This window comes from Aethalodelphis obliquidens, unplaced genomic scaffold, assembly GCF_003676395.1.
Source record: "Aethalodelphis obliquidens isolate GAN/ISIS:26980383/991018 unplaced genomic scaffold, ASM367639v1 scaffold80, whole genome shotgun sequence".
Classification (NCBI taxonomy): domain Eukaryota; kingdom Metazoa; phylum Chordata; class Mammalia; order Artiodactyla; family Delphinidae; genus Aethalodelphis; species Aethalodelphis obliquidens.
This window is the reverse complement of record NW_020838024.1, coordinates 3,050,055-3,066,510: the sequence shown is the minus strand read 5'-3', so window position 1 is coordinate 3,066,510 and position 16,456 is coordinate 3,050,055. Positions and strand designations below refer to the sequence as shown.

The 16,456-nt window shown below is 37.9% G+C and overlaps 1 protein-coding gene across 2 annotated transcripts in view; it reads left to right on the top strand.

Moving 5' to 3' along the window:
• LOC113612623 (sperm flagellar protein 2-like) overlaps positions 1-16,456 on the top strand; it is a 49,019-nt gene that overhangs the window by 12,874 nt on the left and 19,689 nt on the right. For both annotated transcript variants that reach the window (XM_027092623.1, XM_027092624.1), the window contains exons 3-5: positions 6,288-6,540; positions 10,320-10,460; positions 12,182-12,246. In XM_027092623.1, the coding sequence (XP_026948424.1) occupies positions 6,288-6,540; positions 10,320-10,460; positions 12,182-12,246 (459 nt within the window). The remainder of the gene's footprint in view (positions 1-6,287; positions 6,541-10,319; positions 10,461-12,181; positions 12,247-16,456) is intronic.

Here is a 16,456-nt window from a genome sequence, read left to right as displayed (position 1 = left end):
CCATGGTTTGTGGTTGTTGCTGCTGCTGCTTGTTTGTTTAATGACTCTCTTGGACTAATTTTGGAAAGTCTGTATTCCTTGTTGTGTACAGCAGCTGAAGACGCTGCTTGGTTAGCTTAGTGAATAGAGCAAATGAACAGAGCTCAGCAAATGAACAGAGATATTTTAAAATATCTTAAACTGATAAATCTTTCCTGACTGAGAGACTGTGAGTCTGTTGAGGTGTCTCCAATGCTTTCACAGTTTACAACCCTGCCTTAGCCTTTACTTCCTGCTTGTACAGGACCTCAAGATCAGCCAGAGGTGAGAGATTTGGGCCTCCTTCTGTCTTTCCTGCTTATCCAAACATTCCTACACATGCATATGCCCCTCTAGATCTCCAGGAATATGTCAGAGCTTTTCAAAGCGCCCAATGGATATTTTATTCTTATATCTTCCTTTTAAATTTTTGAGTAGACTCTTATTTGCTCCAGTGGTATCACTGCCTTAGGTAGCTGTGATCTTAAACAATTGCCACTGATTATTTTTCACTAATACCCTGGGAATAAGTCTTCTTTCAGTGATTGAGCTCTAAAAAATATCAAGTAATGACAATGTCCTGAGGATAGGACTTTTTGAGAAGGTTGAAACCTGTTTGTCCTCTCTGATGGCTGCTAGGCTGCTGGTTTTTACAGCTCCTATTGTTGTAAGGCTACTGTAGAGCTGGGGAGAAGGGAATGTGAATAGTGCAAGTTAAAACGATCAAAAGCTCTCTGTTTTAACTAAGATTAAGTTTTTTTCTTAAATAAATGTTTCTTAGATTGTTACAAGCCTTTGGATAATTTCTGGAGTTATGAAAAAGTTGATTTTCATAATTTTTGTCAGTTTTATTATTGCCTTTATGGAGGAATGGATTTTTGGAGGTCCTTGCTCTACCATTCCTGACATCCTGCTCCATCTCCATGTTTTAACCTGATATTTCCCACTCAAGTATTTCTTAGTTTTTGGTTGCTTGGAATAGTAGGCTTCCATTGAGCAGTACCTATGTTGCAAGACTTTAAGGCAAAAGAATCTGGTACCTCCATTCTAGAGGTGAGTCATTCTTTCACAATCCAGATTATGCTAGTTGTACAGGTAATAATAGTATAATACAAGAGGAGCCATGGATTGGAAATACATTTTCATGCCAAATAAGCCTCTGTTGCTAATCCCAGACAATTTCTTAAGCTTATAGGGTACTGGGTAACATTCTAATACATACCCTACACCCCATGTCTCACATCTCTTCCTCAAGGGCAAGGGATACACGGTCCTTCACAGCTTAGCCCCGACTGCCTCCTCTGCCTGAGCTCCTAGCCCTGTGCCCACTCTGCTTCTACCTTAATTTCCTCCCCTCCAATGGAAGCCAGGATCAGCCTCTAAGGTATGAGATTTCCAGGGTAGCTAAGTCAGTGTCTATGCCCTTCTTTTCTCCTTTTGCTTTCTCACAAGTTCTCATATGACCAGATTGATTTGTGATGGTCTGCATGTAACCAGGTTTCCAATCCTTTTTTGTTGTTGTTGCTTATTATCCCTTTATGAAAGTTATAAAGTTATCTTGTACATTACTTATTATAACACTGGTCACTTTGTTGTCAGTTTCTTTTTTTGTGTCTCTTTCACGTTGCACATTGTACATTCAAGTGCCTTAAAGTTATGGGTATGAGTTATTTTTCTGTGCATCCCCAGGGCCATCACAGGCCTGGCACATGTTTAGCTTTCAGTAAATGTTTTTTGAATTAATGAATGGCTGCATATCCTGATAAATCCTGCATTTAGACACCTTGTTTGAACTTCTCCGTAGGCAGATAGAGCTCTACACCCACATTTTTAAGTGTGGTTTCCCCATCAGCTTAAGAAACTTTAGATATTCCAGTTTCTGTTTCTCAAGGCCTGTCTTACAAAATGCTTCCCTGTGTGACCCTCATCCACCTTTCCAGCCGCATTTTCCACTGGTCTGGAGCCCTAACATAAACTGCTTTGGTTCACAAACATGTCATGTGCTTTTGTTATGCCTTGAAATTTTGCATATTAACATTCATCCTTCACTTCCACCATGAGAAACTTTTATTCATCCTTAAGATCCAGCTAAAAATCCACCCCTTCTCTAAACTGTGTTTGGTCCCCTAGCAGATTTAATTTTCTTTTCCTCTTTGTTTTTTTCTCTTTGTTTTAATAACACTTTGGATGTCCCTTTTTTTTTATTACATTAAGGTATAATTATTTATTTATATGTCAGTTCTTATAAGAGTTACTGCCACGTGAAGGAGCCCAAATACTGTTTGATAATGAATATATGAATGTTTACTCCTTAACTAGATTGCAAAGTTGCTCAAAGTTGCATAGTATGTTTATTCTCTGTGCTCCAGGCATTGTCCCTGGACCATAGCAGGCACACAATAATGTTTCTCTATTAAATATATGAATGATTTCAGAAAGCATATCTGGTTCGGTACAGAAAACTTAAAGAACCGTACTGATCAGATCATGCGTGCAGTATTTCACATGTACTAAGTTGGTTCTTGTTAGCCAGGCCATGGAAGGCCTTTGTGTGAAATGGAGATAGGGACCCCATATGGATGGAGGTAACTGTGAAGACACAGGTCTTAGTGAACAGAAAGACCTCTGTGCAAAGAAAAAGAAGCCCCTTTTTGGATAAAACAACCTCATGCCAGGTATTGCCCCACCCCTGCACAGGAGTGTGCCCTGAGTATTACCATGTGTAGCAGTCCTGCCTTTCACTCACTGAAAAGGACTCACTTTCTGTTCCACTGAGTCATTACCGTTCTTAACATGGGGAGAGGGACCTACTTGTCCTGACAACCAAATACTATCCATCTTTAGTTCCTGGAACAACCCACATTTTTTCCAGGGCACATGGTATTTTAAAGAAGGTAAGAATTAGTAAATCTGTGGATATGACCTTTGTAATAGTGTATTTAGTGGGGAAAAGGACCCTTCTTTGTAAAGCCTGTGTTTTAGACAGCTAGCTAGTGCCAGAGCTCATGATTTGGGGATTTTTGTGTAATATTTTCTAGGGTCTTTAGTCTAAAATGTTAACAGTAAACTAAATCTATGTTGCTAATAATTAGAAGTTATTTGCTTTGGGAATTACTTAATCCTAAGAATAACTCATCTAACTCTGAAAGAATTCTGTTTGCGGATATCTTTAGTCCATCTCAGAGGGTGAAAAATGAGCAGATTAGTTAAAAGAATAAAAAGTAAAGGAACATGGATATCCCTTGGGAGGGCAGCTTCTAATTACTTTGTGAGATGTATTCCATCACCAAGTGGCAAGGAGGAGAGGAGATTGATCATCCCTTGGCAAATAAGGACTGCAAGTAGAGAGGGAGAAGACTTTTCCCAGAATACATTCCTTATCCCCTCGGGTGTCATCATTTACATCATATGCTATGTCTTCAGAGCAAAGATGTCCCAGTGGATTCTCTGGGTTCAAAACCAACTGTTGATTATCATGTTATACTGATTGAGCATATACTGTAACAAGAGTGGACTCCACCAATTTACACACCAGTTATATTCCCAAAATTTTGGTTGGAAATTTAGAGTATATATTAAAAGCTTCCAGAGGGAAATACTATTACACCTGGACACTTTGGCCAGACCGTAAAAGCCATTTTAAAGCCTACTGTGTCACTGAACCCTAGTGTTAGCAGGCTACACTGCATTCTGGGGGTTGTGTAATACAAGAAAGAGGAGGGGAAGTGTTCTTCACTTTTATTGGGTACAGGGCTAAATTTTGATAAAATTTGGAAATGAATAGTGTTTGTTTTTGGATTCTCCCTCCCGAATTATGGTGCCTCTAACCTCTGAAGCCCAAGGTTATGACCCAGGCAAAATCTCTGAAAAGCGGCTCTCAGGCCATATCTTTCCAAGTAAGTGTAGTGGACAAGGCATACAGGACTCCTAGGATAGGAAGGACATGAAATGATGAACTGAGATGGAAGATCAAAAGGGGATGCCAGGTGCCCGTCCAAGGAATGTGAACACAGGTCTTTGATTTGACCATCCTCTGTCACAATAAGACTCTTCAAAACATGGTCTGCTGTACCCTAATCATTTTAGTCCTGTGTTTGTTATCTCAAACTGTAAGGTCATTTGTGGGGGAACAAATTGCAAAACTGGACATGACCTGAGAAGACCTAAAACAATGTTTTACCCTTTTTGTTGATAAGATTACCTTGTAGCATTCCTTATCTCTTCTTATCCCCTCTAAGATCTGTTTCTCTTTATCAATTTAAAATATTTCATTCAAAGTTTGGTTGATGTGGTATGCCACACTAAATATACTTAACCAAATAGAGGAAATAGGAAATACGATAAGTTATACCACAGAACTGGAAAAGGAATTCAGTGTCTTGTGTCACTACATTTGTTGACATTGGCCTTTCCATGATACTGGCTCCTTATTTATATTTATAAATCATTCCTATATTTCCCCAGATCCACCTCCTTGGCAGCTGACAGGCACTTTTAGACTAGATTTTAGGAGGTTCACAAATACCAGCAAATTGTATACACATTTTGTGTTATCTGCATGAATGTGTGTTTTCTTTCCTGTGGAAAAGGTTTCATAGCTCTCATCAGATTTCCAAAGGATGGTATGTGTGATTTAAAAAAAAAGGTTTAGAACCACTGCTTGAGAGCTCTCTCTTGAGAAATAATATACTAGGAACAGTATATAAAGTTTAAGAAGTGCTAATTGGGCTTCCCTGGTGGCTCAGTGGTTAAGAATCCGCTTGCCAGGGCAGGGGACACAGGTTCGATCCCTGGTCCAGGAGGATCCCACATGCCGCGGAGCAACTAAGCCCATGCGCCATAACTACTGAGCCTGTGCTCCAGGGTCCACGAGCCACAACTACTGAGCCCACGTGCAACAACTACTGAAGCTTGCATGCCTAGAGCCTGTGCTCTGCAGCAAGAGAAGCCCGCGCACCGCAATGAAGAGTAGCCCCCACTCACTGCAACTAGAGAAAGCCTGCACACAGCAACAAAGACCCAATGCAGCCAAAAATAAATAAATTAATTAAATAAATTTTAAAAAGAAGTGCTAAGTGATCTCTTTCAGCTTCTAAACATTCAGTTGAGTTCATTAAAGGTCATTGTATCTTCCCCAAATAATATTATAGTCCAAAATGAAGTTATTGAGTGAGTAACCCTATAATATTAGAAATTCCACCAACTGTTCTAAAGTATCATCTTTTTTCAGGGAGAGGATGTGACCTTGACTTATATTTAAGTATATTCAGTGTATTTTTTCCATCAAAGAATGTCACTGAGATTTTGGAAGTTAAAGTAAGGAGAAAATAGACCAGTGGTTAAAATTGACATTTGCATTCAGTTTGATTGCAGAGAGGCACAAAAGTTGAAAATGCATCTAACATCTTTTGCTTTCTTTCTGCCACTGGATTCACAGGCTTATTGACAGCCCTAGGTCATTTGAGACCTCTATTACAACCATTACATCAATTTATCACTACTTGTTATTCATCTGTTTTCCCACTATGAACTCCTAAAGGGCAGGGTGTCTTATCTTTGTAAGACTTTAATAAATTTATAAAAATTTATTAAATTAAACAAATTATTGGTATAGTTGAGAGAGTAAATTAATAAATGAATTAATGAATTTCTTCTAAAATGTGAGCCCAATTTGATGATAGGTGATTCAATAATACATATATTGTAGAAAGTCTTTAGCGATTCTTGAAGAAGTAATATGAAGTGTACAGTGAAGATTACATAACTAATTTAGTTGTATAGCTAATGTTATTTAATTAAATATTTCTGATAATGCCTGAGGGGATTACTGTGAAAGTTGTCACTGCAACTGAAAATAAGATTATTTTCAGGTTCTAGTAATGACATCAGTTGAAGAAATGGACATTTAAATTGCAATTTTGTCTTCTGAGTAAAATATTTTTCAAAACAATAGTTAAGATTTTCCATTTAGAAGAAGAAATTTAGTTATGTTTTTGTACTGACTTCTTGCAGAAATTCTAGCATCTATTTAAGTAGAAGAGTATATGAAATTAATGGGTTTTAGTTTAGCCATTCAAGAGAAATAAATGCATGGAGTTAAGACAATACACAAAATCTCAATGTATCTACGTGATTAAGTGGTTTTAGAGAGGATTGATATATTTAAAAGAACATGGGATAATTCATAATATGGGATCATGGTAATACCTCTGATATTTGTTGTTTGCTTTATTTCAGTGTCTAATTATGTAAAATATTTTAATGCCTAGGATTTCAAGTGCCAAACTTAATAATTTTTCTCGCTTGGAGCCCACACTTCACCTTCTGGGTGTGCAGTTTGATCAGAACGTGGCCCACGATATCATCACAGAAAAGCCTGGGGCAGCCACAAAACTCTTATATCAATTGTACATTGCTCTCCAGAGAAAAAAGAAAAGTGTGCTGACTGGAGTGGAAATGCAAACCATGCAACCCCTGACAAATACAAAAGTTCAAAACATGAAAAGCGAGACTTTTCAAGATGTAAGTACATAAAGAAACATTATAAGCATATCGCAATATAAAGCTTGATAAAGGGACACAGCAGTGATGTTGCATTCTCAAAGAAGCCCCATCAGGCATATATGTCCCTGATGTATGTTATTGGCCATATTTGGGTTTTATTTTATATTAATATTTTCAATTCATTTATCCATTTTTGATGCCTCTCTCCATCCTATCCACCAATTGCCAATAACTTATCAACTGTTTGCTCCTAATTCCCAGTGCTTTTTGTGCCTGCTCCTCTCTTTTCCATTTCTACCCCTATCCTATCTGCTCAGACCTCCTGCTGAGCTACTGCAGTAACCTACTAATGCGACTTCCGATCTTCAGGCTTCCTACTGGAGGTTAATCAACCGCTAGGTGAATCTGCCCTCAGTTCCACTTTTGTTGGTTTCTTCTGCACAGAAACCTTGCTAATTTACAAATAATCTTGTCACCAAATTAGACTAGCATCCAAGTTCTTTCATTAAAGAGTCTCATTCTGTCTTTCTAACTTCATTTCTTCATAAACCTCAGAATAAAGTCTTTCTTCTGCATTGATTGGCAGCCTGTCCTTAAATAGGACTTGTATATTTCTGCTCTTCCCTCTCTACCACCCAAGCTCACCCTTCTCCTCTCTCCGCTTCCCCCAAACTTTCCTCCGTCTACTCTGTGCAGCCTTCCCAGTATACATGGACTCTTTCTGCAGAGCTTGTAGGGCACAGGTAATTGTTACTCTTTGGTGTTAACCTCCTGTTGCTGGTAGTATTGACTAACTTTCATTATTTATCTGTCATATGGCCTCACAAGATTTTTAGTTCCTCAAGTTCAAGAAATATGCCCAGTACAATGCTTTCAACGTTGCAAATACTCATTGTCTCTTGATTATTTGATACAACTCTTTAGTTGACAAATCTCTGTAGTTCCTGTGCTGTTTCCTTATGATAAGTGAAGGCCATTAACTTTTCCAGGTCTGTAGGATAATGGGGAGTACTGTACTGATGTAGTGCACAATAATAAATGAAAATAATTAAATTTTAAAATTTAATTTATGAAGCAGCAATGACAATAAATGTGGGAGCTAATTCCACTTTTAGATTTGTCTACTCTTGGTGGACATCCTTATGAGTCTGGTAGCAGAATGAACTCAGCACCCACAGAGAGCTAGAAATTAGATTAGGTTGAAAGTCAGTAACTTAGTATCTCATCCTGCTTCCTTCATGTGCAAGCTGGTTAACTTTGGGTTAGTCCCTGGAACAGTCTCAGTCTCACTTTTTCAAACTGTAAAAACAAGGATGTTTATCTCTACCTGCCTGAGAGTTAGGTTTTTTGGTAACTTCAAGAAAAACAATATATAAGAAAATTCTTTGTAAAGTATAAAAGAGTCAGTGTAAACAAGTGCTACAAGTGCTGTAGAGCTGAGTCCAAACAAAAAACCATTGGGTTTAATGTTGGCCACGGTGACTTTCCAAAGTCAATTACCCATTTATTGAACAAAGATCTGTTGGGCTCCTACTTTATGTCAGGCACTCAGAAGTGAGTAGTACAGGAAACCCCCCAATTCTCTTAGAGCTTACATTTTGGGGAGAGAAAAATGTTTCAGCAGAGTGGTATGGATTGCAGTGGAGATGAGGAAGAATGGAGCATAGACTATTCTTTCAAGACATGTGGAGATAAAGGGGAAGAGAGAATAACAGTAGCTGCAGGGGAGAAGCTCAACAGAAGTGTGAGATTATTTGTTCATTTTATGGACATGGAGACTGGGACAACTTGGCAGTTGAGAAAAAGAATCAGTGGCAGGTGATGAGTGGTGTGAAGACCCAAGTGGAAGGAGACCCTCTGGGGAAGAAAAGAGGAAGAATGAGTCAATGGTTCAGATGAAGGAGGAGATATCTTATGAAAAAAGTAGAGATGCCTTTTTTCTTTGATATAGGTGGAGGAAGATGCATGTGTCTATTACATATTAATATCGATAATGATGAAAATTTATTGAACATACATAGTGAGATGCCAGGCCCTGTTCCAGGTGCTTTATGTATATTATCTCATTTGACCTTCACAACCATCTTATGAGATAGGTACTTTCAGTATTCCCATTTTACAGATGATGAAACAGAGAGATTAGGTAACTTGCTCAACTTCATGAAGCTAGTAGGTAGTAGAGCTAAACCTCAAACCTAGGCACTCTGACTCCACACATTTAACAGCAGGTTATTTGATGGCTCAATGGATATTTCCTGGGCTGGGGGGAAATAGAATTAAGTTGAAGAAAAAGAAAAAAAATATATATATATATGTTGAAGTGGGGTGGTAGGATGTTGAAGGACCTTACATGTTCGTTGCCACTGTGAAGATGGAGGCCAGGACATTTTTAACAGTGAAAAGAGCAGAGGTGTGTGTAAGTGCTTAAAGACAGCTCACAGGGCCTTAACTGATCTTCTGAGTAAGTGTCAGTATCTACTGAGGCAGTTTTAGAAAAGAAGGACCAAGAATGGTTTGAGCAATGGTACCATTTAAAAAAAAATTTTTAGTAAGTCATCAGCTTCTAAGTAGATTACTTTCAAATATAAAAGTTTTAGTTAAATACGTTAGCCATTGCTCTGTGTCCCACTTCACAATCATCACTGAGAGCTCATTTTCGTTTACTATTGTACCCTCATTGCCGGTGGCCTGGAAGTTTTCATTATTTCTTCACTTTTTACTAGGAAGTGGCTTAAGTAATGGAAAGAATCTAGCTTCTTATATTATCTCTTTTATGTTGAAATTGGTTTTATAAATTACTTTTATGAAAATGTATTTGTAAGGATACAAATACCATGCATTGAAAATTAAACTCAGGGCAAAAAGTTTAATTATAAAAGCATATATCATGCATTTTTATTGTCCTTACATCAATTAAGGGTGTGAGTGATTGGTATGGGACTTGAATTTGCTTTAGCCGTCAACAGTAGTAATTCACAGAAATTTTATTCTGAAGGCAAAGTTTATGTGTGCTTATAATGACAATATACTCTTTTTTCTCTAATAATGGAATCTTCTTGAAATGCTTTCTTCATTTAGAGACATAGAAACCTGATACCACGTCAAACTGATTTCAATCTGATGCAGGTTACACATAGGTTTCAAGAAAAATATAAACACATGAACAAAGATCTTGTCCACATGCATTTTGAGAAACTTGAAAAATTTCAAAAACTCCAGGAAGAACAAAGATCTTTTAAAATCTAAAAGGTTTTATAGAACAATTTTTCCAGAAACTCATTAGTGCATAGTATATTGTTTGCCACTTATGTCTATATTACGCATTGCATAGGCATGAATCCAGCCCGAGCTGCCAGTTCCTGGTACAAGCCTCATGCTCTGCCTGCTCTCACCTTTCTCTCCCTCACTTTTTCCCTTTCTCTGTCTCCACCTTTGCTGATGGTCGCATCTTCCTGCGGCAAAGAACTAGAACTGCCATTCTTTGGAACAGTGGGACAACTTGACCTCTTTTTAAGTTGTCTGGTAGAAATGAATGCTTCAGATGCTTCAGTGATATGGGGGAGGGTTGTTACCCAGAATGAAAATACACACATTTGATCGGCATAATTTGGGGATTCCAAAACTGTGTTTCAATATCATACTTTTCAAAATAAGTTATATTGACTCTTCCATTGGTTAATTGCTGAGTTCCGAAAATTTCAATGGAAAATTTGTGTATCTGTGTACCTGTGAGTGTATAACATTGCATATTATTCTGATGAACTGAATAACTAAACTAATGTGTATGGGATATTTAGCAACGCTTGAGCAGAAGACGACAAAATGAAATAATGGCTAAAATCCAAGCAGCTATCATACAGATTCCTAAACCCGCATCAAATCGTATTCTGAAAGCACTTGACAGTCAAAAAACGTTGAAAAAGAAAAAAGAGGCAGAGGTAAGTGATAACCCTTTAATAATGTGTTGTGTTTATCTTAATGAAAGGATGATCTTTCCCTAAAACATATAGAGACTTCCCTGAACTCCCTACTTCCTTTTTGAATTACTTCTGGTATTGTCCCTTCTCATTGAAAACTCCTCCACCATATGCATATCCAATCCATTTTATAGTTATTTGTTCAGAAACAGAGAATGTAGCTTTAGGACAGGGATGGCAAATTCTATTAAATGACAGAACCTGTGCGGCTCCTGTGATGTGGATTCTGTGGTTACTAACAAACTATGCCAGAGTGGGTGCTGTTGTAATGGGTCATGATACCCATGGGTACAACAGGGGCCAGTCCAAGTACCCATACCATGCGTGTGCCATTCCTACTATTTGCTTTTCCTCAATACCTCCTCCCCATGATGCACTGTCTTTCTATGAATCCTAGAAATGTTAAGCAACTTGCTTGCTCTCATCATATTTAAATTTAAGATACTTACACTATTGATATTTTACTAGACCATGCCAGCTGTCAATCATTCCAATAGGATATAATCTCATTATATTTCACAAGGGAACAATACTACATTTTGATACTAATTCCTGTAATCTACACTGTATACTACTATAATGATTGTTAGGAATATTCTCTCCCTTAAGAAAAAAGATTAATAACTACCATTTATTGATCATCTGCTATATGCCAGGTTGTGGGTTGGGCACTTCACATCATCTTTAATTTGTAAATAATTCTCTAAGTAGGGTATTATTTTCCCCATTTTTTAGATAAGGAAAATGAGACTCAGAAAACTGACATATTTTACTCAAGTACACAATGCTGTTAAAGCAGAGATTGAGATTGGATTTCTAAATCCATTGTATTTTATATTAATTCACATTTTTTTAATATTAAAAAATCCTATAGTTAGATTCTAAAAAGTACTACCCACAGAGGCTTTTTTCTGACCCCATTTTAGTATAAGTATTTAATTCTCATATTTCCCTGAGTTGATTAAAGCTTATTAATAAGGATTTGCAGTAGGCAGAGGATTAGCTAAAATTAATTTTCAGAGAGCAAATTAATAGTGTAAGTAAGGTTGCACAATCTTAAATGTTTAAAACACTCAAGATGATTTTAAAGAAATATTTATGTCAAGGTTTCCCTGGTGGCGCAGTGGTTGAGAGTCCACCTGCTGATGCAGGGGACACGGGTTTGTGGCCCGGTCCGGGAAGATCACACATGCCGCGGAGCGGCTGGGCCCGTGAGCCGTGGCCACTGAGCCTGCGCGTCCGGAGCCTGTGCTCCGCAACGGGAGAGGCCACAGCAGTGAGAGGCCCAAGTACTGCAAAAAAAAAAAAAAAAAAAAAAGAAATATTTACGTCCAAAAAAATGCTTATTCTCATTTAAAAGAATTGTAATTAAGAATGCACGTCCTGACTGTTTGATAATCTTTATTCTCATTAAATGCCCTTTGATGTACTGTCAGAGCTAGACTTGTGAACTGAATGATTCGGGTTAGGCAATTTTCACCTTCTTTTATATATATTTAGCCTAGTCTAAAAGTAACAAATCAGAATAGAAAAATATTCTAGAATGTAGCTTTTCAGATCTTGCCTCCTAATTAGCTTGAATTAGTAACGCATGTCACTTTATACATTTGAATGAATGTGGTAAATGAAAATTTTCAATGTTTTTTTAGAGGTGAAAAACTGATAATGAATTTCCTTTAAAGGATGTGGCCAATGAGATTAAGAAGTTTGAAGCATTAATAAAAAAGGATCTCCAAGCAAAAGAAAGGTGAGATGCAAATTATCTCAGTAATCACAAAACTGCCTTCTGTTCTACTCTAACTTTTGAATATTTAGAAATAGTTTACCTGAAATAGCTGTTCCAAAGATATTTTCACCTTGTAGAATCTTCATTAAGAGCGTATATTAAGGAATATAAATGAGCTAAAATTCAGATTAGTTGTTCATTAACAATTTTTGTAAAATCAAAAGGGAAAGTGGCTATTATGAGATGTGAGGTTAATTTATTTTTCTATGTTATACTTACCCTTGTAAGTTCACACATATTTTTTAAACACTCACTAACATTTTTTTCAAGTTACTATTAATTTACATTTGTCACAAAAAAGCCATTATTAGACTCTAGTTTGGTTGCTGTCATGTTGCATCCTCAGCATTTAGCACAGGGACCAGCAGTAAAAAGTTGTTGAATGAGTTTGTTGACTGAATGTCACTAAAACAGTTCAATGAGTTCTTTACAGAAAGTGCCTGGTTAATGGGCTTCTTTTTCCTAAAGATAAAGATCTTCTCCCCTTTTGTTTCCTATTAGGGGTCATTGACTCACAGAAAATAATTGATTAGGGACTACACATATAGGAACAGCTTGAATTTCTCTGCATTTTTTTCATGGAAACTATCTAAACTCTTCTCCTTTATGTTTTATAGAATAGGAAATAAATCTCTTAAAGAAGAAAAAATACATGAATTATACACTTCAGTTCCATATAAATACTTTTGAGGAGAGGGAATAGAGTCAAATGAGGAGGAATAAGAATGAGCTAGAAGGAGAAGTGGTGAGGAAGTCAAGGGTGAAAGGAAAGTGAAGCAGAATGAAGAATGTATACATTAATCGTCTTTCCCCCTTCCCTCTGCAGAAACTCCTGATGTCCTACTCTGAGCCCTCCCCATATTCATCAGTGCTCACCTCACTCCTAAAATAACCACAGCACAAGCCTACTCCCCCATGCAGCTGCCACCTGACCCCCGCCACACCCACCCTTGACCTTGGCCCATGAAACCACTCCACTTCTTCCAACTCTTTCACTCATCTCCCCAGCCACATGCTCCGGAGTGATAAACAGACGGTGTCTACCAGAATGACTCTTAAAATATTGAAACACTCTGTTGCTTTTCGTGAATGGTATTCTCTGCAGCCCTGCAGCCCACTCCTTTCTTGGGACGCCTCGATTTCACACAGTTTAGCAACCAGAATCAACACCAAGCACAACAGCATCTCCCAATCCCTGTACCAGCATCCATTTTGATTCATTAGTGTCCTTGCCCTGTCTGTGGTTCAAAGTTTTAAAGATCCTTCCTGTACAAACATTCACCCTCATCCTCATTGCCTTCCCAACCCAGCCTGAACCCTAGGCCTCTCTATCAGTTAGCTTAGAAACCCCAAAACCAGAGTGGGTTAAATTAGATGGATATTTACTTCTCTCTCCTATAATATTAATAGAAATCAGAAGGTAAGCAGCCCAGGGCATGTGTTGCTGCTCCAAGGGCAACGAGGACTGAGCCTTCCTTTTAGTTCCACCGTCCTGACGTGTGGTTTCTGTCTTCAAAGTCACATTCGCAAATAAGAGATGGCTCCCGAGGCTCCGGCCATTTGGCCCACGTTCCAATATCAGGAAGGAGGAGAGGCAAAAAGTGGACATCCAATCTGAAATCGCTCCTTATACGAGCCTTCCCAGAAGCCCCATATAACATTTCTGCTTATGCCTTATTAGTCAGAATTCAGTCACATGGCCATACCTAGCAGATTGGGAGGCTGGGAATTGTAGACTTTAGCTGGGTAAGTTGTTTTCCTGAATAAAACCGTGGCTCTGTTTTGAGGGAAAAGGGAGGGAAATAGAAGTGTCTATCACAAGTCCTTTCTCTGCAGAAGCCTCCACTTGGTCTTGCCAGAGATTTACCACTGTGGGCCCATGAGATATGGACATCCTCACTTCTCAGAGCAGCAGGATAGGGCCTGGGGCAGCTAGAGTCCCTGGACCAGTCACCTGTGGCTGTGAGCAGCCCCATCTGTGACTCCAAATCCCTTCCAGTACACTTCACAAAAGACATTTTTTCTGATGGACCCCCAAATAAAAAATGTTGAGAAGCGCTGGTCTAGAGCAAACTTTTAAAGAGAAAAGAGCTATGGTACAATATGGCCATTCTTAATCTCTGTTATTGACCACTGCTTCTTTAGTTCATTCTGAATCCTTAGCTTAGAATCAAGCATGTTCTGGGCTTTTCCAGAAACTTCACACTACTTGATGACAGAGAGCACTAAAATCATCTCTTGGGTTGACCTTAGGAGCAATTTCTACAGCTGCCCCTTTCACAGCCTGCCTTTGAAAGACTTTCCCAGGGATGTCACTTCAAAGTCTATCTTTTCTCTTTTGTGAAAGAATGAAATGGTGTCTCAGTGAGAGCAATGCAAGAACAACCACTGCTGCTTTTTCCCCACATGAACCATTTCTTTATTTTTTAAGACAAATAATAAATGCCGTCTGCTATTTGTTTCTTTAGCTGAGGCTGTTGGCTGCTGTAATCTGACATTTGGATTCACAGATTTACCTTAGTCTCCTTCTAGCAACTGCTTATATATATACACAAATTTTGCCAAGGTTCCTATCACTAATAATTCATACACGTACAATTATTAACTCTATGGAGGACTGGAAAGCAAACAGATATAAAGAAAACATAATTATTGCCCTCAAGAAACCCACATCTCAGTAAAATGAATATTTATTCAAGTAAATATCATGTAGCTTTCTTCAGGCCTTAATTGGCATAAGACAGCAGATGGGTGTATGTATGGATGGTTGGACAGACTGATGGATGAACAAAGGAGAACCAGTATCTTAAGTATACTGTTGGTGACATAAATACATTGTTGAGAGAGCTATTAACCCATGCTCAACCTGAGGCAAAATCTTTTAAACAACACATTTAAGTAAAAATATAGTAAGGATTTTGATGAAGGATCTGAAGAAGTTACGCCACACAATTTTCATAAATACTTAATTGCACTAAATCTTAATAAATAAATATGGTTAAAATTTGTCCTTGATCTTACTGAGGCTTTGTTAGCTACACAATTTCTGCTCAGTGACTCTCAGTGACAGAATACAATCGAAGGTTGAGCCCCTGCTGATAAAATAACCAGAATTTCAATGTGTGATTTTTTAAGTTATATTACACTTGTACAGTGCTTCTTAGCGTATTATTTGAAATTTAGCAGACATTAGCTACATGTCAGGACTATGAGGCACAGGTACACAGGAGAGTTAACTAGGATACTTTTCTTCTGCGCTCAGAGTTCAACTGGAAGCAGCAAATGTACAAATAATGAACTATAATAAAATATCCATACCATAAATATGTGATTATTAAACAGAACTAATTATAATTTAAGAATTTTAATTCAACTATGTAAATGATTTTGATTTAATGAAACTGCATGGCCTCAGATTAAAAACAGCACGTGTGATAATTCATTAAACATGAATTAGCTATGCTTTTATAAGAACACTTCTGTCTATATGAGAATTGATGACTGTTTAATACCTGCCTACCATAATAATGTGTCCTTGTCTTTTGAATAAGATTATAAGTTATATTTTAAACTGAACACATCAATAACTTATGACATTAAGAATAATAATTATTCATAATATTAAAAGTCATTATTTCTTGGCAAGTAACGTTATATCTTATACCATTGTACTGTTGTATTCTTTTTATTTTTTAAAGAGTATGCAGATGAGAATTGATTATTTGATCCTTATGTACACAAAAATGTATCTTTTAATTTTAAAGGCAACTTTTGAATGAATCTATAAATTCTGTACTAAGCCACCATTTGCCTCACTAAATTGAGTGTGTTTGCTTTCTGTTGGTGAGACCACCAACTCTTCCTGATCTGTGAGTTCTGGACATGAGGTAGGACAAGAGCCCCAAGGTAGATCTTCTCACTTGGGTCTCCAGGACTTGGGCAAGAGGCTAGGTCAGACCCGTGGTACAAGTCAACTCTCCACTGCTGAGCTTCTAGTAAGAGCTGGGCTGCTGCCCTAAGGAGTCGGAAGGTTACTGGGAGCTCATAGAGCAACTTGCATTCACATAGGTGAGAGGAGAGTTGTAGTGGACAGAACCATCCATGGAAGTACTCTCAGGGTCCTCACATTAGTGCACCTGGCCAACTCTTGTAGAAGTATGCCTTCCCTGAC